This window comes from Meleagris gallopavo, chromosome 2 (genome assembly GCF_905368555.1).
Source record: "Meleagris gallopavo chromosome 2, MGAL_WU_HG_1.1, whole genome shotgun sequence".
Lineage (NCBI taxonomy): Eukaryota > Metazoa > Chordata > Aves > Galliformes > Phasianidae > Meleagris > Meleagris gallopavo.
The window spans coordinates 39,386,581-39,410,970 of NC_139405.1; the positions used below are offsets into that span (position 1 = coordinate 39,386,581).

Below are 24,390 nucleotides of genomic sequence, written 5' to 3' on the forward strand. Positions count from 1 at the left end.
CCGCTCGCCCTGGACCCACCTCGGGCACGGCGGCCCGGGGCAGGAGGGCTGCCCCTCTTCGCTAGTACATCCCTATAGACAGGCGTCCCATGCCCGTACTAGAAGCTACGGGATCCATACAACGAAGCCTTCAACAGTGTTATTTTATTACTGTTTTTGCATATTGCCGCCGCACCGCGTGGTACCGCCGATCAGCACGCACCGCCCCGGGGAGATGGACCCCGAGAGAGCTCTCGTCCGGGCCCGGCCCGGAGCGTGCGCGGCGCGGAGCGCGAGGCGGTTTTTCACACCGTTTTTTTTTCAACAGGCGGCCGGGGGACGTTTCTGGCGCTCGCGGTCTCCTCGCGCTGCCTTCAGAAAGGCGCGACTAATCGATCCCGAGGAGAGGAGAGGCGGGCGGGACGGGGCGGGGCTGCGGCCGACCTCTCCGAGGCGGGCCGCGGTTCTGCTCTGTTCTCCGGTCCCGTGCTGTGCTGCCTGCCCCCGGGGCGGCCTCGGGCCTGTGTAGTGATGATCTTTAAAGTCTTTAACGACCTGAGCAATTCTGTGATTCTGGTGCTGTACAGAACCCCGCTGCCTCCCTGAGCGGGAAATATTAACCTAACTCCCCTCATCACCGGTTTGGAGTGGAGCCAGGCCTTTCTAATTCTTCCCCCTTGTGCATGTTGCCTTAGGTGATGAGTAGGCACACACTGACGCCCTTGTCTTGAGGTGAAAACTCGGCTTCCTGAGCAAAAAGTGAAACAATGTACATCATCTCATAGCAGGGGGGAAAGGCTTTGTTAAATAACATGCTCTTGTTAGCATGATGGAACCCATCACAGCCACCTGACCAGCAAAGTGTGTGGCAGGCCGTGGCCACCAGCCCAAGGGACTGCAGGCCAGAGAGGAAATATGGAGCCAGGGCTTTTCTTACAGCCCCATGGGGCTCCAGGGTGGGGAAATAGGAGGCAGTGGTGAGCGGGAGGTGATCTCTTAGTATACTGTTGCAGGTAAACACCACGTGTTTGCTCCCAATACAATAATCCATATAGATGGAAGCAGTGCTTCAAGAATGTGGATTCTCTTCCTTTGTGTGCTAGCTGCAGCATGAAGGCTGTTGGAGCACTTAGGATGCTTTCTTGAGACTTTGGAGAATTAATTAACAGTTATGGCTAAGTGAGCACCAAACTGAAAAAAAGCACCCCCTGCCACCCACGGCAAGGAGAGCTGATGGGCAAAGGTGGCAGGAAGTTTAAAGCTATACTGCAGCTGTGTTTGAGTCTTTTTTAGGCTTCAGTTCTAGAAACAGTGTTTAAAAAACAAACAAACAAACAAACACAGCACAACAAACCCCAAGCTCACAGATGTTACCCAGTCATCCTAAGCAGTCACAAAGTATTTTTGCTAGCAGAGTGGAACTGTCAGAGGGAAAGAGAGCCTAAAATCCTGGCTATTCTTTTCCAGTTTACCACATACAGATTGCTCTGCTATTGCCTTCAGCAAGAGTGGCAAAAGCAACAGCAGTCCAGCACATAAATCTCCAGCTAAGCAACTCACCAATACAAAAAAAAAAAGAAAAAAAAAAAAAAAAAAAAAAGGAAAAAAAAAAAGGAAAAAAAAAAAAAAGGGAAAAAAAAAGGGAAAAAAAAGGAAAAAAAAAAGGAAAAAAAAAAGGAAAAAAAAAAAGGAAAAGGGAAAAAAAAGAAAAAAAAGAAAAAAAAGGAAAAAAAAGAAAAAAAAGAAAAGGGAAAAAAAAGAAAAAAAAAAAAGAAAAAAAAAAAAAGGAAAAAAAAAAAGAAAAAAAAAAAAAAAAAAAAAAAAAAAGAAAAAAAAAAAAAAAAAAGAAAAAAAAAAAGAAAAAAAAGAAAAAAAAAAAGCTGTGCAAATATGCCTTGGTTCCATGCCAGCAAGGAACGGAAGTTGTGATGTTTAAACCTAAGTACCACAAAGTTGTGTGTGCTCACAACTCCAGATCTGAAGATGTCCAAGCTAATAAGTTTGAGGATGGTTGATTTCTATTTCTGAACTATGTGCAGCTCAGGAAGGATTTGTGTAAATTCTAAAGAACAAATTATCATCATGTGGCTCTGCTGTGCTTTCCTGGATGCTGGACAAATGGCCACTCTCCACATGCAGTCAGGACCAGTTTTTGACTGAGTTTCTTACAGTGTGACTCCAGTTCCAGTTTCTGCACTTACTTGTACCATGGCTCCCTCTCCGTTAACTACAGAGCAACACTGACTATTCCAAAGCTAGGTCTGGGGCTGGCCCAAGGCAGATATCAGAGGTTGTGATAGTGGATATGGTGAATGTTTGGGTGAACAATCCACCCTCTGCACACACTGGAGGTGGTGCAGGAGGAAGAACAACCTTTGCTCTCTGCTTCCTCAGAAGCTTAAAAGATCAGCTGCCTCTTATCTACTTCTCCTCTACCCATCACTTACAAGAATTTCCTGGGACACACGTTGACAGCAACCTCTGGATGCATGTGCTGTGCCACTGAGCAGAAATAGCAAGCACTATGGGTCTGTCTAGGCAACTTGCTTAAGTGAGAAAGAAAAGAAGGAAGAGTCTGAAGTGAAGCTTTCCAAATTAAGTTTGGAGGGCTCAGGATATTCCCTGAATACCCCAAAGAATGCCACAAATCAAAGGCTTCTCTCAGCTGTAACCCAGGCATGTTACAGACCATCCGCGTTAAACAATTTAAAGCCAATGGAAGAAAACAAAATACATTGTATTGCTTTAATCAAATGTATAACAAAGAACAAGGCTTGATTATTTCAGCAAGCTGCTTGACCAGCCCTGCTACACTCCAAAGTTGCTGGAGTTGGCACTGCATGATGTGCAGTGGGCACAGAAGCACCACTGCTAGGTGGGGACAAGAAGCGATGGTAAAGAAACAGGAATAGACACCATCATGGTGCAAGTTTTCTTCCCTGCTACTCATATAGCTTCAACCTTCCTTCCCATTCTTGAGAGCTGTAGCAACACTTATATACTCTCCTCTCCTTTGACAGGGAAAGAGGAATTTAGGGTTCCTCCCTTCCATCAGAAAAGCGCTGCCCATGGTCTTGTTGAGTCCTGGGGAAGAGGCCAGCTGAGGTCAGCAATGGCATGCTGGGCTCTCCTCCACAAAGCAGTTTCTCAGAGACCAGCTTCCCATAAAATCTGAGATCTACAGCAGGTAAAGGGCACAAAGAAAAGAGAGCCTGGGCCTCCGCATTCATACATGCAAAACCTTGATAGTAATTCCAAAAACATAACAGTACTGTGAAAAAGTGAGGAACTATTGCCTATTAACTAATTGAAAGATAGTGTGAATTAGCCCATTCTTGTTTTCTTCTTGTTGTTTTCTCTCCAATTTAATCCTGAAGCACACTGACAATGTGAGCTATTACATTCACCCTGCTGAGTTCTGCTCTTGGGAACTGGTGTAACCAATATGCTTATGTAGCACCAAGCATCATAAAGCACTGTTCTTAGTTGATGTCCCAGCTGTACATGCTAAAAGGAGTTTTGTCACCAGACTTGTTATAAATGGAGGCTCATGACTTCATAGAAGATTAAAAACCTACACGAAGATAAGACAATTTTACTTCAAACTGAAGTGTGAAGATCTAAACCAGACAAGAAAGCAGGGCTGCTGAAAACGAAAGTCTTCCTTGTCTAACTCTCAGCTTAAATGCAGCTTGGTGCACATTGTTGAGTTATTTCAGTCAGTCTTGGCTCCTATCCAGTACTTAAAAAAAAATAATATAAATCATAGCTAACGTGCAGCATGATGGGATAGTCTTTGGCTAGGGACATTCAGGCTGTTAATTTAACTGTCACATCGGTGTCCTGTAATAGTACAGTTTTAGAGGCTGGCTCACTGCGAACAACTCGACACCACTCACAAGGAAAGCCATTTCAGGATTTAGCTGAAGAACATACTGAGCCTGGAGGACTAAGTCAGAAGCAGTTAAAACAAGGTTAGCAGAATCGCTCAAAGTCCTCTCTCATTTTTCTTGGCAAACCCAGAGGATCTGTTAATAGAAATATCATTTTGGCAAAATGTTCTTAGACTCGAAAGGAGTTTATCAGATAGCTTATTAACAAAGGAAGCTGAATGGGGAGAAATGCAATGAATTTCTGTTAGGGAGGCTAAAACTTCTGAACGGTGTGCCAGCATGCTAATCAGTAGATGCAACTGTTAAAAATGGGAAGGGCAGCTCTAACAGAGCTGTGAATGGGCACAGCACTTTGTTTACTAGAGCAAATACCCTTTTCCTTCATCAGCAGTGACTAAGCATGGACTTGTACCTCAGCTTTGTCTATATTTATTGTGGCCTGGAATACCTGACACCACTGTCAATAGCCTTTATTAGTTCAACGGGCTAGTGAATAGAATGAAAACATCAATTAACAGATGTAAAAAAAAACCAACAGGAAAATAAACTGAGCCACCATCTGATACTGCACAGCGCCTCATGCACCATCCAGGGCACAAAACTGTTACACAGACTCACAAGCAGCAGCAGTCCCCGCTATTTAACATTTGAGCACTTAACTGTGCTAAGCTTAAGTGTCTTAATGTGTTCTATCGTATATTTAAAACGGAATAAGGAAGAGGTCTCTGCAAATGCATTTACTTGAAATACACAGCTAACAAATTACTATCCAAATTCTGCCAGACTTAACAGTATTTCTTCCTCCCACTCATACTTTCCTTCCAGTTCTGCCCTGAAATTCATGCTGTCAATCAGTTGCAGACATTTCTTACAGTCTAGATTTTTTCCTGGCTTTCAATCTTCAAAGATTTGCATTTTGTGAGCACCAAAACAAAAACCATCCACACAGTACCCCAAAGTTGATGGTTTTGAAGCACCTTGTTAGTAGTATCATTTTACTAATACCTCAGAAAGACACTTTTCCTTCTTTTGCCTACTTGCATATACAGTGATTATCTTCCTAAGCCTCTTTATCTACATATCTCTTTTGTAGGGAAAATACTTAGAATAACCCAACTAATCAAAAGCCCAATTCCATTAGAGAAGATGTTAAAATGAAGCTTTGTTTTGGTCACTGCCCATCTCATCTGCCTTTTTTTTTTTGTTGTTGCTGTTCAACCTACTTCAGGACCCAAATCCAACTGCTTTAAAACTCAACTCAGGATACATGGCAACAAACAGCAAATGAATTCCAGTAAAGACTGATGAGTCTTGTGCTTTTTAAGTATGCATGCAAGCATTGCAGCAAGCACTTTGGCACTTCCCTAGGACACATTTAATAATGAGATGTTTGGACTGGAATCTACAGAATCTATCAAAAACACTCAAAACCACCACTGAGATTACTGCAAGTTCAAGAATAGAATGCATTTCATCTGGTGAGCAGCTCAGTAAATCTGAAAGAAACCTTTCTAAAAGTGCTGTATTGCACAGCACATGAGCAATTTACCCATCTCCCATGCTGTATTTTCAAAATGCCTGATCCTGGACTGGGATCTTTGAGCTACTTCATACTTGATTCACAACTAGAAGATTAGCAATGCCATTCGACTTGTGGTATACATAGTTGTTTCTGGTCCTCTTAGAGCAGAGCTGCAGCACACAGTTACTCATCTCAGAAAGGTCAAACATATTTCTGATAAAAGGTTATGGTCATTTACCAATCTAAGTAGGTATGGAGAAAAAAAGAAAGCAGTTGCGAGCTGTCCTGTCATCTCAACTCTTACTCTGTTTTGATGTTCTTGAAAGAATTCTCTCGCACAGGTCCAGAAAAGCCTGAGGGAAGCCAAAAGCGAATTATCATTTAATTCTGACAGTCTGCCTGGAAGACATTAGGAATGTGCCTCTGCTCTGAAGAGGAATTTCAGAACTTTAAGCCAAGAACCAAAAATGCAGTCCTATACAATGAGACCTTCCAGTGCACAGTGTCCACCTTAAGCAGTACCTCAGTCCTTCGCTCACACTTCAGCTGGCCTACAAAATCAGTATGCTGTGCCATGACTTACTGGGTCACCTCTGTGGAAAGCAAACAGGAAGATATGAATACAGTGAACTCCAAGCCACCAAGACACCATATTCAAACCCCGAGTGCCAAGCAGACCTTGGCTCAAGCAGTGTAGAAACATGCTCCTGCCATCTCCTTCCCATGCAAGTTAGAGCAAGTTTCCCAGAAAGGGACCAAACCAATTTTTTTTTTTTTTGTTTTTAAACTAAATGCTTTTAATAGAAAACAAAATACAAAATAACTCTTTCCAGAAAGCAGAAATATTTAATCTCTCTAAGTGACAAATTAGAACGTGCTTTTTCTGCAGATCCTTGTTTTAAATGCTGATGATTTATTTCACAAAGTGTTCATGAAACTGATATTGCAACATTTGGAGAAAAATCCAACACTGGCAAAGCTGCCTCTGCGTATGCACAATAATTTAGTAATACTATTTTTTCTCATGTCACTTTGTGTGTATGTCTCTCTCCCTGTCCCCTTCTTCCTAGATTGCCAACTTCCTTTTACGGAAATATTTCTGTGAGGTGCAGTGGTAGACTGACATGTCTTGCTTTAAGTAAGAGTTCAAATTTATCCTCTTCAGTTCCATCGTGCCCTCCTCCAGCCAAAGCAAGTCATGTATTACCCTTAAAGCCACCGCCCTCACTGTTCTCCCATCCTCAAAACACAGTGCAACCAGATTCAGAAAGATCCCTCATTCATGGAACATAAATACAAATATCACAGCTAGTACCAGGAATCAAACTCAAAACAACAATGCAGAGACGGGCCTCTACTAAGGTCAGACTTCCATCCTCTTATTAAAAAGAAAGAAGGTATTTTCTGCTTAGCTAGTCCAAAATATTGCAGAAGTGCAATAAGGAGCTGTAATATTTGGGACTGCAATGAGCGTAGAAAATACATAATGTTCTTTTAATATAAGGGTCTTAAAATGCTGGTACTCTGCAATACCAAGAAAAGAAAACAAAACACACTGGGCCAGTAGTTCTCCACACGCTCAAGCCTCAGTTAGCAGTAGATAAGATGTGCCCATCAATCAACGCAGGACATTTAAGTGCAGGTCAGCAGCTTATCTGGCTGGCAGTTTCACTTGTCTGGATCACACTTTTGGTTTCCCCTTTTCCTCTCCTACAAATACAGGATTAGAATATACACGTATTTTCATCACTCCTCCTTTTTCTTTACTCCATTTAATAGCGCAGGCCTTTTTATGGGCATGAAATTTTAAAGCATTTGCATCACTCTGAATGTGCCTTTCAAGGGGACAGAGGAAGAAAAGTGTTTCACAGTCAGTAATCTCAGCTTGCAATGGACTCTGGCATTCAACACCCCCACCCAATTCCCTAAGTAAGAGAAAAAAAATTAATGTTCCTGATTTTCTTGTGCAATTCCAGTCACTAGAAGAAGATTACAGGCCATAAACTGTACGCTCAGTACATTATTCATTTGTCCGGTATATACACCAACCAGTTCACTGGAAGACCCATCGGCAGGGGCGTTGCAGTACGTGTTACGGATGTCCCAGACCCGGACAGAATTGTCCATCGAGGCTGAAGCAATTAAACTACTGTCAGGGCTAAAAGTAAGGCTGGTTATGTTGTCCGTGTGCCCCCTCAGTTCTTTGTAGAGAGTTCCTGAAGCCAAGTCCCACAGCTTTAGCCGCTGGTCTTCGCCCGCCGAGGCCAGGTACTTACCATTGGGAGAAAACGCAAGTGCCAGCACGGGGCCACGATGCCCAGTGAACAGGCGCACCGAGTTGCCTTGCTGAGTGCTCCATAAGCGCACAGTCTTGTCTGTGGAGCCTGTCGCTAAGTAGTTGGAATTGGGGTGGAACTTGACACAGTCTACATCCAATAAATGGCCTGCATATATTCGCAGAGGGTACGTCCGATCAAACGACCAGAGTCTTGCGGTGCGATCATGGGAGGCGCTGGCAAAGTACAGGCTGCAGGGACTGATGTCCAAATCCCAGACAGGGTAGGCATGTCCTTGGTACAACACAGTGTTTGTGAAACTTCCGAGGTCCCAGTATCTGATGGACATGTCCTCAGAACAAGACAAAAGTCCTGAGCTGTCTGAAAGGAACCTGGTGCTATACACAGGCCCACAGTGTCCTCTCAGGATTTTCATTTCTGTGCCTGCGCTGTCATCCTCTTCCTCCTGGTCGGGAAGAGGAAGAAAAAAAAACCAACAAAGAAAAATGTTTATCTGTTCAACACATACAGGAAAATAAGCTGGCATTAACACAAAATTTATTTCAGACGTGGCACGTTCTGTGGCACATTCTGACACAAATGCTGCTAGTGCATTTGGTATCAGTGCCAGAAGAGTTGCTGAGATCAGCCTTATGTAAGATGTTTCACCCTTATTTTGCATAGCCTCACGCCTGCTCTAGAAGGCAGTTAACCCAGAACCATATGAAAAATAAAGAAAAAAGGAACATTTTAGGGAAGCATTCCAAATGTCTGTTGCTTTAAAACACTTGTTAAAAACATCTGCTAATTCCCTATCCACTCTCTACTAAAGTTTTGGCTAAGAAGTTAAAACAGATCTTGGCATTTGCTGTTTTGGTGTGATCATTCTTGGAAGTAAAACTCGCAGTAGAGAAAAAGAAGCCCAGATGTCTTAAAGAAAAGGCAGGAGGCAGAAGGACAAGGCCAATGTGACAAGCTGTGTACTGGACATTTCTTCTCAGCCCCACACCTTAACAGAGATCCAGTAAGGTCATAGTATCTATTTCTCTGTGCCAGCACCATCAGGATGCTTTTACACCCCCACCTTTCAAGAACAGCAAATGCACGCATCTTATTTAGGCCAAAACAATCTATTTTGGGGTAGGAGAAGATATATAATCATGAAAAGGATTGTAGTGGAAACCTTTTTATCCTGCAGTTCTCCAATTTAAGCACCACAGCAGATCAACAATTAAAGGCTTTTACATTTTAAAAACCTCATGAGCTGTGCTAAAGAAATTGGAACATTTCACTCCTCAGTGGAGGCTGTCTATGGGAGTCTGCTCAAGCAGCGCCTCGATAATCAAAGGCTACAGACTGCACAAGCTGCAACAAATCTCAACTCAAAACAGTGTCCTTGCCCAGCAAGTTGCAGTCTCACCTTAGTGAGAGCACAAGAAGAGAACCACGGCTTGGGACACATCTGCTTGAGACCATCCTTCCTTGGGATACTCTTGCAGATGCTTTCAATCACTAGTGAATCAGTAACGCTTGCCTACAAGACTGCATGTGCAATTCAACACGATGCCCTTTTGTTTGTGAGCAGACTCATGAACTTTTATCACTGCACACCGGTCTGTTTCCTGCAGAACAAGCGCTTCCTGCCCTGAGAGGAAACTCAGCTCCCCAGGGCTGTCGCTGACCAGAAGCCAGCACACAGCAAGTGGCTCTCAGCTCACACAATCACCTTTCAGGGCTGCAGGACCTCAGGAACCACAGTTTGGCAGCATTTACCTACAGCTCTCAAAGCCCTTCTCATCCAACAGTTTCAAATCCCACTCACAAAAGTGAGCACACTAACTCTGCTAGCTTGCTGTCTTCCTCCATCCCGGCTTTGTGCTCAGTGGTAGGTGGCAAGCAATGTTTAATAATGCTAATTCTCTTCAGAGTAGTCAGCACCCATGGGAGTTTTATGATGTGGCTCGGAGCCAACCCCATCTCTCATGGAAGGTGAGGCACAAAGAAATTACAGGCTCTAGCATGCAAAGCCCCGTTCTTATTCAAAATCTTTTTCTACTTCAGATAGAGCACTGCTTGCTGGAATCCACAGCGTCTCTTTTAATATGGTAACGGCCTAGAATGCTTATACATTCAGTGTTTTATCCTATTTAATTATGACCAAAAGATCCCTAACAAATTTCCAATAGAAGTCTGTTCAAGTTCCCTACAGTTTTGGTAAATTTTGCAAGTCCAGGTACTTAATTCTATGCTTCCGAATTCATACAGAGCTACCTCAGTTACCTGCAAGAACATATATTTTTGCTATTACAAGCACATGCTCTTCTTCTCTTATACTAAAGCAGCAGCCGATTTGAAAATGCCTGCCTAAGAACTCAGAAACCACTCTCCTATATGGGTACAGGTAGCAAACATTATCTTTCTCTTCTGCTTGATACTCAGTGAAACAACTGCTGTGGTAGACTGTATACATAGACTATGTATATGAACTATAACATTTCTGTTATAGTTCACTGAAAATGGTATATCTGTAATGCTTCTGAGTCGCTACATTCTTCCTTTTCCTCCCTGTAAGTTAGCCTGCTAGCCAGAGCAGGCTAAATTTACAAGTTATTTACATCTAATTTAAACAATACCCTACAGATACAGTAAAAGCTAACTTTTATTATTTGCACTCTCCATTTTCAAAAGAATAACTATCAGAAAATATTTGTAGTCACGGGACAGAACTGGAAAACCAACACTACTGAAGTGAACATTAAAAAAAACAAAAAAACTACTCATCAATAGTGAGTAGGAAATCATCCTGAGCTAGTACAAGACACCCCAAAACTACTTTGTTTTGTTCTTTCTAGTTTGTTAATGTGTTGACATGTTTTATTATATAGCACACCTTCCAATGAGACTCTTGTAGACAGACTGTCCAACACTTCAGTTATTACTTAAATCAATAAATGAGTTTGACAGGACAGTCATCTGAATTCAGAAAATGCAAATGTTTCACTGCATTTAACCTTGTGAGCAGCAAACCTTACCTAGCCTTCTGTGCAGCATAAGCATCAAGGGAATGTCTGACCCTCAAAAAACCGAACAGAACAAAAAGCCATCCTTCGCCACCCCAAAAAGACTTTATTTTACTCTAAGCAGTATCAAATTTCTCTGAGTATCATTCTTCTCTCTCATCCTGTCAGGATGGAAGATCCCTTATCTGCCTACAGTAGGGATCTCCTAGCAGGGAAACACAAGGAGGTAGATACCAAGGCTCTCCTTGCAGGACATTTTTACTGCTTCTTCCTGCATTGCCTCCTCTGTCTGCCATCCACCAAGGTGTCAGTGCCATCCCTGCTCACTGCCATCTCAAGGACCGCTACCACGCACTGTCTTAAAAGTAGAGTCAAACAGGGTCAAGCCTTAGCCTTCACAGAATTTAAAGCCTTGTCACTCTTATGGCTATTTGGAATAAAGAGCATAATTTTCTGTTGATGATTGATGTAGCACCAGTGATGAGCATGGCAAACAATAAGGCCATTCCCACTGCTGCAAAATTGCATTTTGTACTGGACTCCGAGCAAGAGAGACTATCGAGTGGCATCTGTGAAATGACACTATAAATAAAACAGAATTTCTTTATCCCTAAATGCTAAGCCTCCCCGTTTCCAAGAACCAAGCCAACACTGGCAAAGTATTAGGGCATCACACTGAGCAAAATTCACTAAAAATACAGCTAATAGAAAACTGACTACTGACACAAAGGCTTTAAGAGACTAGGAAAAACTATTGATCTCTTCTGCCAAATCACAAACTTCACACGTATACACACGCAAAAGGAGTTAATAAACCCAGTAGTGTCACTTCTGGGACTGTGACAGCTTCAGTGGATCTCTTTCAGGATGGCACTGATCTCTATAATTTCTTAAACTGCATGACTAATGTGCTTGCAGCAGATCAGAAACCAAGCTGAAGACTGATTATTTTGAGCACTACTTAAATACAGCAGTGCATCCCAATCCAATTACACTATACAGAAATCAAACAGAACAAAATGAAGAAGCCCCACAAAAACCAGCGAAGTGTCACATCCTATACAAGTTACAGAACTCGATGCAGTAACGTCCACGCACTTTGGCCTTCTTTGTTGCTGAAGTTTCCATCAGACTTATTGCTATGAACTGCTGCTGATCAGACTGCCATAACGGTCTGAAACACAGCTTCCACTCATACTGAGCTGCACTGCTGATGACTGCAGCCCAGCAAGGGTAGTCTCATTCAAGTTGGCTTGATATCTGTGCCTTCCACCTCAGTGGAACACATGTGGATAGTGGTCTGTTTCTACCTTTGATCCTGTGAGTACCTCTGTGGGCATGCACTTGCTGCTCTCTGATACAGGCATTTGTTTCCTTTGCAGTCCTTAGGCTTTCATTTGCATTCAAAGGTATGGAACCAATGATCTGCTCAGGCTGATGTTTGCCCTCAACTCTGAACTTCTGGTCAGGTCACTATTTGTTTTGTCAGTGATGAAATTACTCAGGGTAATGACGACTTTAATTTGTGCTGGTCTTTGACCAGTTTTTTAGACCCGTGCATAAATACTGCAGGATACACAAGATCTCAAAACAAACAATGACATTTGTTTGTAATTAAGCTTCTGTGGCCATTTCATAATATATGTAAAATATGCAAATACATGCCAACAAAAAGCTAACATATACTCCTGATAGCTTGGCAATATCCCACTTGTCTAAAGTCTGGAGTCAAAGAAGGTCACCTGCTAATTTACCAGATAAATTTTCCTTGTCACAGGTTAGTTTCATTTATTTTTCCTGTAAGGTAATCCATAGCCAAATGTCCTAGCTTATCACGACAACAACCCCGCAGCTCCACCCTGGATTACTGTGACCTGTTCACTCAGCAGAAGGGCTTAACCAGAGAAGTGGTGAACACACCGCTGTGCTGCCTCACCTGGACACCTGCCTTTAGTTCTCAAGCTAACTAACAAAGCAATCTCGACTCATATACCTCATCATATACCAAACTATACACTCTTCAAAAATAAACAGAACCTTGCCACCAGGTATTTTTCTATGAGTAGAAAATAAAACAGCGGGAGAAAAGAAAAAAGGATGCTTCTGCTAAATGCACAACAGAAGAACAATTGAATGCTTCCTCCTCCCTGCCCCCCCTTCATGACAAGAGTGATTAAACAAAGGAAGAGTTACAAACTGATCTCTAACCAGATATAAGATGCTACACGGGCAGTTGTGGTGAGAGGGGAGGGAGGGTGTGACTAGAAGTTAAAAGAAAAAGAAAGAAAACTGGAAGATGTTATCTAGCTTGGCATGCAAAGGCACAGATATCCCAGTCCTCATCTTTAGCACTCCAGCACAAGTGAGAATTATCTGAAGCTCCTATACTACTGATTCTTTAATGCAGACATGCTGTATAATTTTTCCATAACTCCTCACCTCTTGCTAGGGTGACTCTTTACATACAGTTTTTTTCACTTAAACATACCTTTTACAACTGAGGCCTCAGATCAACCTTCTCTGGTTCTTTTCCTACTTTATCTTCTTCTTCCCATTTCTGCCTCCTTTTTACCACCTTTCTGATTGCGTTTTGAGCCACTTCTAGTTTTCACTACAATGTGTTTTTACTTTCCATATTTCCTTGTTTCATCTTCCCACCCACGGAAAAAGGCTTTGTGCTACACAGCAAAGAGCCTTCTCCAGTGACCTGTGTGTACCGGGCTGCCTCTGTACTGGGATCTCTTCAAGGACAGTAAGAAGAGGGAGATCTGCACTAACTAATGAACTAATGAACTGTGACTGAGCACATTGTCATCACACCTCAGTGCAGCATTTTACAAGCAAGGCAGGAAAGAACAGGGGTAAGAGGAGTCTGTAAGAAGAGGTGAGTCAATGCAGACAGGAGGCAAAGAGACTCACAGTTTCCTATAACACTATTAGATACTCAACATGAAGCTCAAATATATTTCAATAGAAAGGGTATTGAGGAGGAGAAAAAAAAAAAAAAAAAAGAGGTATTCAGACCTCCTCATCCAGGATATCACAAGCCAGGCGGATGCGGGACACATCAACAAGATGGGGCTCAGATTTTAACTTCTTGGAACGCAGGCTCCACAGCTTAACGCATGAATTATCAAACCCAGCAGCAAGCAGCTTGCTATTTGGTGAAATCTCTGCCGTATTCAGCAATTGCTCTGTGTTATAGAAGGCATAGAAGCAGATGGTTGTTAAGGAAGGGGGCCCATCCTTGACGCGTTTAATGCTGTCCTGCAGTAATTCCAGCGCTGCCTCATTCTGCAAGATGGAAGCTGGCACCTCGCTGGGCTCCAGCCCGTTGCTCTCATTACGCGAGGAGCTCCCACTGGCGTAGAGCTGGTAGTCGGTCCTCTTGGAGGGCTGCACGTCCAGGTGGATGTGCAAGGTCAGGACTTTGCACAGGGCGTTGTTGTTGTCACTTTGGAGGTAGCGAAGAAGGTAGTTGTAGCTGTCCTCTTGAAGGCGGATGACGTATTTGTTGTCCAGAAAAGCCCGGAGCTTCAAGTTGGACAGGATATCTTGAATAGTCATGGTAGTCTGTAACTGCTCAATGATATCCTTCTGGCTGGCATTCTGCAAGAACATGCCATGGAAGCGGCTGTAAAAACTGTCCACTGTGCTTTTTAGGCCATTCTGGACCATGTTCAGATGGAGGTAGACAAAGAGGGGATACAGAAGAGGCATCACTTCATGGCTGTGCTGAGAATCTGAATCTACAGAGAAAAGAGCAACAAACTTTGAACAATTTCTCAATCCGCTTTCTAATTGGAATAAAGCAGAGCAAGGACAATTACTGCAAAAAGCCTCAAGAATAGGACTCTGTTGGTTTTTGGCATTTAAGTGGATCTTTTCAGCCACTTAAGGGGATATAGAGCATTTACTGAAGATTTAAGTAGAGATTTCAAGTTGATAAAGTATATTATCAGAAAAAAAAGGGCAGATTTCAAAACTCCTTTTAGGTGTGGTCAGTTATTAAAATACTACCTCGAGCTACATGACAGTCGCATTTTTTCACTCTGTATTTCAGAAAATACATACATTACTCATTGTAATAAACTTTAAAATTTACTTGTTACATTTAAAATAGCATTTAATATGCTTCAGTCAAAAATATTTACGTAGTTCATGTTGGCCTGAACTTAGATGGCTTTTTTATTTCCCCCTAGGCTTCAATAAAACTTGTACACGATGCTTTGGGTGGAACTGATTTGATTTGTCCCAAGCTACAGTTGTCAGAACGTACTGCAATATGCTGGGCTTGTTTCATTTCTGTGCCAGCTCATGTGCATGCTTTCTGTCTCTCACCCTGACAAGGCAAATCCCAGCAGTAATTCCTAGTGCACTGTGTAAACAGTTCCCGATTAGGCTATGCTGTACCTTGCAGAGACTGAACTGTGCAGCAGCTCCACCCCTCTTTCACCAGCTTCTTGGAGCTGTGCCCCTCCCACCAGCTGCAGGGAGCTGTGAGGAGCAGAGCACTGCCACCGGGTATCATAATCCCACGCAGGGCACAACAGTGACTTACTGGAGGCCCAAATGCATCTTCCACTGTGTACCTCCCTTTCTAACTTCCCCTTCAAGCACTATCAGTAATATCAACCAACACTGCACACTGGGATCAAGGCTCACTGGAGAAATGTAGATATGTCACAAGGTGGGAAGAATGGCAACCTCCATTTTCAAAGCACTATTATAAAAAATCTTATCTGGTTTTTGTTGTTTTTGTTGTTTTTCTTTTAAATCTCCCCACCTTTGGGACTCTAGGAGAAATATGAACCATTGTAGGAATACCTGGAATTATGGATGCTCTATGCACCCCACTATAGTATAAAAATATTTTTCCCCATCATGTATTTGCAGTTTCTAAGTCCGTACGGGTAAATGTAAGGATATAAATTCTCTGAGTAGCCTTGACAATTGTAAAAAGAAATCAATTATGAACAAAATTCAAAATTCCTAGGCTAGGGGACAGAAATTAGTGCAGTCATCTACTAAGTTATCTGCGATTCATATAAAACACTGCCATCTTCCTTTTTGTCTTGTATATATACAATGCTTTTCAGAAGATCTACAGATATAGAGGCCAAATCTATAGTAACAAGATAAGTTCAACAGACAGCTAACAGATAGATAAAGCTATTCAGCAATCAGGCAAGAAAACACACACACACACACACACACACACACACACACACACACACATTCAGTTGTAGTAACTGAAATCTCGTAGCTTGGAATCAAAAGATTCAGACAGATACATGATTTGAAGTCCTAAGACTTTCTCTAGTCCACACCATACCTCTCCCATTTCTGAATTAATTAACCACACTGTATGTCATGATTTTGAATTTTGTAATACTGTCATTTATTTGTTGAAATGGGACAGATCCAGCTAGCTTCCTCTTCCTTGCTTCCTGATATTTACCTGTGAGAAAATTGCGTAACCGTCCAAATTGTACTTCATATTGCTGTGGCTCCGGCAGGCAGGGAGCTGCAGACACGACGTTGGCACAACCAGATTCAGATTGGACTGTGAAACAAAATAAAGAAAATTAGGATTTAAGGAGTTTTGCATGTGTGCTTGGAAATAAAACTTCTCATAAGATCCAAGGTAATCCAGCCACTGGGATGACATTTTATACTTCATACTGTCCATGGAGGACACTGTCTTAAGCACCAAAACAAGGCATTTATTAAATTAAATCTAAAGAGTTACACAACTGAGATAGATCATGAATGAAAAACTAAACTGATTTTTTTAATTTAAAAAAAGCTTAGCAACTCATCTGCTTGCTCTCCCCCACCCCAAACACATTTTTAAGCTTTCAGATACATTGGGTTCACGAGAAACAGTGTAATGTTGTCACAGATCCCTTTAGAGTTTTATAAGACACTGGATGGTTTTACTACTCAGAAAGAGGAAAGCAATTTCTAACTTTCTCCAAAACAAAGTCTCTCCTTCTGCTAAAGTCACCACCCATCAAGACACGGGGCCTGCAGTAACCGTACCTCAGAGCAAAGGTCATCTCAGAAGGCATTAAACTGATTTTGGAATCAGCATCAGCTCTTGTAAGAGCAGTTCTGTTCCATCTAGAAAGGAAATTACTTATTCCTTTGGCACAAAACCCTTGCTCTTTTGCTAATGCCCTAGAATCTGCCAGGAGGCTTTGTACAGGTTTATAGACATTCACCTATATAACCTAGGCAAATAAAAATGCTGGTAATTAGAAACAAAATCTGCATTCCTAAACTTTAACTGATGTATTTAATTCTTCTGTTCTTGCAAGAGTAGGACAAGTCAAAGAGCTTTGTTTTCCTTTTTTTTTTTTTTTAATAAACATTCATAACTGTTTTCCCCTCCATAATACTTATTTTCATTGTTCTCCCTTCCAACTTCTTCAACTTCTCTTGGCCTTCCTGCCTCCTAGTCCTTTTCATTTGGATCAATCACTTTTTTTGTTCAAGCATTTGGCTCACGCAGAGGCACAAATAGCCTTGGAAGTCTATAAACAACATCATCAAATTTTCACGTGCTCAAGAGAGAGGCCAGCCTCCAGCTCATTTCAATGCATCTAATTAGAAAGAGATCAGCTCATGGTATGCACACAGCCTGTCACTATTCCTCCCCACACTCTGTATCCCTGGCTCTTAGAGAAATACAGAAGATGCATTTACTGCAGGGAAAGCTGAATTCATCTTCAGCAACAGAGAACTGGGCAGTGCTTGTCTTCTCCCCATGGGAAACACAACTAAAGACTCCAGTACCAATAGCCTATCTTCTAGCAAGTCAGTCTCAAAACAAACAAATACAAGCTGTTAAAAGATACACATACACTGTACCTTCTACAGCCTGACTGCTTCACAGACTCCATGTTGATAGAATTCTAGGCTTAGAGCTTTGCATCAAAACTCAGAGCATCAGTTTATAAAGAAAACAACTTAAAAAAAAAAAAACACCACAAAACCAAACATTTATGTAATGCTACTTATTGGTATTAAAGCCTAAATTAAAAAACACCTGCTACTTGGGCTTATAATTTAATATAATCAATATTAATCATGAAGAAATAAACTCATGTAACAATTCAGAAACAATCAGCAATAGTTTTCAGTGTCACTCGGGCCACTTGTGGCAAAAGTAAAGGACACCAGAAAAACAGAAATATAAGGGTCTTTCTTTCGTATGTAAATCTGTGGCACTGCAGAAGAGTCAACTCTCTGCAGAGCTTCGGTGGCCTTGTTTCAGCAGGAAGGGGCATGACTTTCCATCCAGCTTGTGCCACAAAGCACAGGGTCTGTCCTCAGCTTAATGAAGCACTCCCTCCATATCACCTACTTAACTGTCTTTCTGTAAGTAACATAATTCCAAATTAAGATGCCCTTCATGCTTTAGAAAGCAGAAATTGATCTTCAGCTGCCTATCCTAGAGCAGGCTGACTGGATGACCATCAGGCTCTGCACTTCACTCAATAAAGATGCTAGAGCTTGATCCTACCAAGCACACAGCAAACAAGCCTTAACCTAGCAGCCAGTGACAGCAAGTCCTAATCTTTTTTCTTCTCAAAACTCTTGTCCAGTTAACACTGCTAAAGGGATCAAGAGCTCAACAGCTCCCAAAACAAAAAAGTGGATATTCAGGTAATTTTTCTTCTGGTGGAAGAAAAATACTTGCCACATTCCCCTTACACATTAAGAGACCTACACTAGTCTCTTCTCCACTTTTCCTAGTGGCCGTAAGTGCAGCTATATGGAAATATCTGCTCCCTGCCTTCACTTCCTGTAACTGCAGCCGGTTAAGCAACCCGCCAGCTAATTCCAAGGAACCCATTCCTGTTTCAGGGATACCAACAGCACCCTTCTGGTCTCCTGTTTCTGCTAAGAGGGAACAAATGCAGGGCTACTGTAAACACTGTTTCATAGCAACTGGTTCTCCTTCGATGCAAGTGTGATTAAGTAGAATTTTACATTAATTCTGACAGTCTTAAGTATTGATAGATACTATGGACAATATTGGAGAAACCTGTTCTTCAGTTGCTTTTTCTATCCCTCAAACACTCTTCTAGTTTATTAAGAAATACGAAACAGTCAAAGGGAAGCTCTGAGCTGTATTTTAGTGCAAAAACCAGAATGTATAACTATAGCAAGTGTGGAGAAGGGCTTAAGAGGCTCTGGAGGATGACAAAAAGAAACATCAAGGCAAAACAGAGAAACAAAACTATTTAAAACCAAAACCAGTAGACACTTCACTCTGAAAGGAGAAATCGGAATTGAAGACAGCAGTAGGCAACTCTCCCATTTCTAGAGACCAACTAATTTAGAATGCAAGCAAAGGAGAGAGCTGAACAGAAAAAGCAAGGTGAGTTTTGTTAAGGACCAAACAAAATCATCTCCAGAAAAAAATATTTTATTGCTTTTGCTGAAATAAAGCTGTGCTAGCTTCAGAACCTGGCCAGCTTTTATTCAGTTTACAAAGTAAAACGACTGTAGCAGAAGTATTTTCAGCCTGTTCTGTCAGGATAAATGCATGCTTCCTGGCTTTTCTCTTTCAACACAGCCATTTGCAGAACTGCAGCATATTCACTGATAGCTTACTACCAGCATGTTTGACATGGAGAAATAGTAAGCAGCAGAATACACGATAGCAGACCATTTTCAGTTCCAACGAAAATTGATGACTAAGTTCTGAATCATTAGCCAGAAAACCCTTGCACTGGCAAGAAGATACAAACTAATAAGAAACTTAATAATAATATTCAGTGAAAGATGAGTAAAGAGACAAAAATCAATCACAATCATGCTTTACTGAGCTCTTTTCGCATGATGCCATGTGGGAATGCAAGGACTTGTAGTCCAATTCAGCTCTACTTGTCCTTCAGATACTCTGCATCCTCCTGGTATCAATTAGTTCCAAGTTCTAATCCCATTCCAACCAACCTTTCTACTCTTTTCCCTAAAACCTCTCATCGAAACCAACCAAAACCAATTTGCATTTCACTTCGGTTTCATTTCTTCCCCATTCTTCCAGTACTACTTCAGAGAGTTGCAGCAAGTGTCTGCCAACTTTAAAAACAGCAAGGAAATGAAAAATACTGAGAAGGTGCAAGTCCATTCTAATAATAAAGCATTACCCAATTTCCTTCAGGCTCCTACAAGAGTCAGCCTACACAATTACCCATACGTCGCTCATCTTAGGACTGTAAACACCAAAATAGTTGAGAGGTGGAAAGAGCCATTTTGGCATCCATCTTTACCCAGGTAAAGACACAAGCACAGTTATACAGCAACCAATGTTTTGTCAAATTAAGCTGTATCACAAGTAAATCATGTCCTTGCCACTCACAGCTGGGGATACTGTTAAATCCTAAGCAGATCAACTAAAAAAGACCCACTCTTCTACTTGTGCTTTCACCCCAAGTTTAACCTTATTTACATTTAAAAGTAATGGAAAATACAAAGTGTTTACAATCTCCATATCACTTGCATCTTTTCAACATTTATACCTGCACAAATACTAGTACAGTTTATTTTAACGTAAAAGAAGACAACATTAAAAAAAGATAAAAACTATAATAATTAGTCTGCCCGGTCACAGAAAGCCCTCCTGGAGCATAAAGGTACAATATGATTTTCCTACTTCTACTTAATTCCTCCTGTAGGCTCTTCTAATTCTGGTATCAAAGTACCACTACTCACCACACTTCATGTTTTCTAGGATACAGTGTACGTATTTACCGCTATACAAACTCAATGTTCCACAGCCCATGCATCTCAATTTTTTATGCCTCTAATTATATTTTCATTCTCTGAAATCACTGAACTCACTCCAGCTTCATACTGGCAAATTTCCTTCAAAAGGAAAGCTCTCCATACATACAAGTGAATTCATTTAGCTTTACCAAGACACACGATCATGCTTGCTGGCAAGAAGCACTCATGGAAAATAGCAGGATTACCTGTGAGATTAGCTGCCATCTCTTCAGCAGTCTGACACAGCCTCAGCCCTTGTTTTAGGGGACCTTCTGAGTCCACATACTGACGGCGCTTGAGGTAGCAGGACACTGCCATCTGAATCTGCTCTGTGCGTACGCGTTTCATGACCTGGAAAGAGAAGAAAGAGATGATGGATTGTTACTGTGGAGGTATCTGCTGAGACCAACACACACCACAGCTGTACTACATAGGGAACAAATGGCATTTTCATTGCTGAAGTTAAACAACTCTATTACTGAAGCACAAAATAAAATTTGTGGGCATCTGTATCAGTACCAAGGCGTAACTACATGCTTTGAATCAGCTCCCTGAAGATATTTTGCTGCTTAATTCTACTGATTTTGCTAGGAAATTCAAAATACCATTGAGGATTCCACACTGAAACTGCAGTGATCAAAGTATTTGATTTTGTTAAAGTAACTCATAAAAAGGAAAGATTTCTCCTCCTTGCTTTTTACAGTAACAGTAACTTCAGTTGTGTGCTGATTCTTCTGTTTAAACAACCAACAAAATGACACCACAAGAGCCAGGGGAATAAGAAATTAATATAAAAAGGTGGAAATTTCAGAATGGTCATGCTTTAAATAGCCTACCTATTTCACTTATTTGGGGAATCAAAGAAGCAACAGCTAATAGCCTGAATTTACAGGTCAGAGCCAGCATTCTGGTGCCTCAGTCATGTACATTTCCAGAAAAAAATAAAGAAAAAAAGAAAAAGCCAAAGCCTTTTACACCTGCCCCCATCCATGTAGACTTCCCACACAAATTAAAAAAAGATCCTCAGAAGTTTCAACTAAGTAAATTTTGAAAACCATCCTCACAAGCACTACCTGGTTGCATCTTGAACCCAAAAGGAGACTGATGCTCATTTTCAGCCTCTGGCTTTTAACAAAAGCCTCACTAAGGGAAATGGAGCAGCTCCCTTCTATCTGAGTAGTCACCAGCTGCCACCAACCTTTAGGCAATACCCATGGATTCTACAAGAAATTTAGATAATTTAAAAGGCCTTACATGAAACAGAACCAAGCAATAGTTTCATTCTAGCAAAGCAACAGGTACTGACTGCCTCAGAATAGCTCCACACCTTGCAGCCCCACCACTGAAGGCCAGCGTACATTTTGCAAGTGCACACGCTTCTGGTTTAAGCAGCTAAATCTGATGAAATGCAGCTTTGCAGAGAGTCAGGCACAGACGACCTTTCTTCCCTCTTCCAAGAACTGTGCTCCTAACAAAATGCCAGCTCAAAAAGCAGGCCATAGCCCAGCCTTCTCCAGTACTCACACACGTCTGTACTTACCCTAACTGTCAGAGCAATGAGCTATCTGAGAAGTCCCAAGTAGACAGAGATGCAAGGTTTTAGCGTAAGTCACTTCAAACACATAGTGGAACTGCAAGCCCTAATGCTAGGGGGAAAACTTTACAGGGATTTTCACTTGCTCTCAAAGGTGAAGTAATGGCTGATGGTGGGGAAGGGGCACTGACACTCGTAAGTTTTGAAAGCATTCTCAGATAGATCTATTAAAATCAATCACAACTTATTCCATGCCAAAAACAAATTTCCTTTTAACCTTCAATTAAATAAATCATCTTGATTTACACTGTTACAAATGCACCCTCAGCAAGTCTGCTGATGATATAAAGCTGGGAGGAGTGGTTGACACACCAGAATGCTGTACTGCTATTCAATGAGACCTGGACAGGCTGGAGATATGGGAAGGGAAGAACCTGATGAGGTTAAACAAGGGCAAGTGCAGAGTCTTGCACCTCAGGAGGAATAATCATCAGTATAGTTAGGGGCTGAGCTGCTGGAGATCTGCTCTGCAGGGAAGGACCTGCTGGTGGACAGCAGGTTGGCCATGAGCCAGCAGTGAGCCTCTGTGGCCAAGAAGGCCAGTGGGATCCTGGGATGCATTATAAAGAGCGTGGTCAGCAGGATGAGGGAGATGATCCTCCCCCTCTGCTCTGCTTGGTGAGGCTCCTCAATTCAAGAAAGACTGAGTCTTTCTTACTTTCAGGTGACAGTGCAGCAGGACAGAAGTCTTCCCCTCTGGGCACCAGGCTCAGGCCTCTTACTTTGCCATCACTCCTCACCCTTAGCACCAGAAAAAGCAATGCCACAAGAAGCAGAGAAAGCTTCGTGATGAAAAATGGATTGACAGTGCAAGAAAAGAAAAACAACATTCCTACAAATATTCTTCTCCAAGCCCTAAAAAACAGGGTTTATCATAAAACAAACATAAGAAAGGGTTGCCAAAATGCCTTGAGCTGGGCTCAAGTTGAGCACGCTCACAACAGGTCAATGAGGCAGAATTGAAGGGCAAAAAGAACACATCTGTCCCCTGGACCTCCACATCATGTCCATGCCCGACTCTCAGAGCTGAAGAGGATCTTCAGGACGTGCACACAGCAACCCTATGTTGCTTCCGTGCCTGCAGGAAGCCTGGAGCACTCTTTCATTAGTCTCAGCTGCCTGCTCCACCCAAACACCCTAAGAACGATAAATACTAGCGCCATTAATTATTTTGACTGATAAGCAAAATACACAAGGAAAGAGGAGAACGATCACCTCAGGAGCCTACACACCTATAGTACAGCTTCTTTTGCACACTCACCAGTGAGAGCACACAAAAGGGACATCGAGCTGCTACTCTTTGAGGAACCAGAGCACAGAAGCCCAGAGAATACATCGTAAGTTCCTCTTTCTTAGAAGAGCTGGAAGTTGGCTGTGCGTAGAGCACTGGGTCGGGAGAATTCACTTCCTCCCACCCAGATGCAGGTTTAGGCAGATTCCATGGCTTTTAGTATCACAGCATTGATGGAGAGAAGCTGGAGGACTGCTGTTGGCAGCGCTGCTGCCTGGGGCGCTGCCCTCCGTCCTGCCCCGGGACGAGGCACCGAGGATCCTAAAACACCTCCCACAAACTGTAAACTATTCAACTCATCCAAGATTCACAAAAGTTTCAAAAGAAACAAGATAACGGCCCACTTGGGGCAAGAAAACTGCGGCGCCAGGTGGCTGTGGGCCGGGCGCTGTGGGCAGAAAGCAGACAGCCGGGATGCGAAGCGCGCCCCGACCCTCTGCACGGGGCGCAGGTCCGGCTCCCTCCCTGCCCGCGGGCTCACACCGCCAGCTTCACAGAGCTGCTTTCACTCCCCTCCCCACCCCCACGGCACGATCCCCAGTCCCCATCGCTCACCCCCAGCGCCCGCCTCTTCTCTCGTGCCGGCCCCCAGCGCCCTCCCGCCGCAGCCCCGTCCGCGCCCGAGGGCCACCCCGCGGCCTCCCCGGGGCCTGCCGGGCCTCCGCCACGAGGCGGCCTCCCCACGCTCGCTCCCGCCGCCGGGCGGCGCCGCTCCGCTCCGCTCCGCTCCCCTCCCGCCCGCCCGCTCCCTCGCTCGCTCGCTCACTCCCCCACCCGGCGCGGAGCGGGCCGCGGCCGCCACTTACTGAGCATCGCAGGCGGAGGCGGCGGGAGGCGGGAGCCGGCCGGCGGGGCCGGGAGCGCTGTCAGTGCGCCCAGCCGCACTGGGCGGGGGCGCCGCCTCTGCCGCCTCCCCTGTGTGCCGCGCGCGCAGCGGCCGGGGTTGCCTGCGGGCCGGCGGCCGGCGGCGGCCGCTCCATGGCCGCCTGACACACGCCGCTGCGGGGCGGGGGTGAGCGGGGCCGGGGAGGC

At 43.1% G+C, this 24,390-nt stretch overlaps 1 protein-coding gene across 2 annotated transcripts; it reads right to left on the bottom strand.

The window, feature by feature from the left end:
• Positions 1 to 6,220: 6,220 nt before the first annotated feature.
• On the bottom strand, positions 6,221 to 24,371 carry TAF5L (TATA-box binding protein associated factor 5 like). Of its 2 annotated transcripts, none has more exons than XM_085219763.1 (5): positions 24,165 to 24,371; positions 20,680 to 20,824; positions 16,152 to 16,256; positions 13,715 to 14,439; positions 6,221 to 8,136 (listed from the first exon to the last, which is right to left on the bottom strand). In XM_085219763.1, the coding sequence occupies exons 2-5, from the start codon at positions 20,819 to 20,821 to the stop codon at positions 7,339 to 7,341; spliced, it is 1,770 nt and encodes a 589-aa protein (XP_085075889.1). In that variant the 5' UTR covers positions 20,822 to 20,824; positions 24,165 to 24,371; the 3' UTR covers positions 6,221 to 7,338. The 2 variants fall into 2 exon arrangements, with proteins under 2 accessions (XP_085075889.1, XP_085075890.1); XM_085219764.1 differs by lacking the exon at positions 24,165 to 24,371 and adding an exon at positions 23,914 to 24,053.
• Between the last annotated feature and the right edge of the window lie 19 nt (positions 24,372 to 24,390).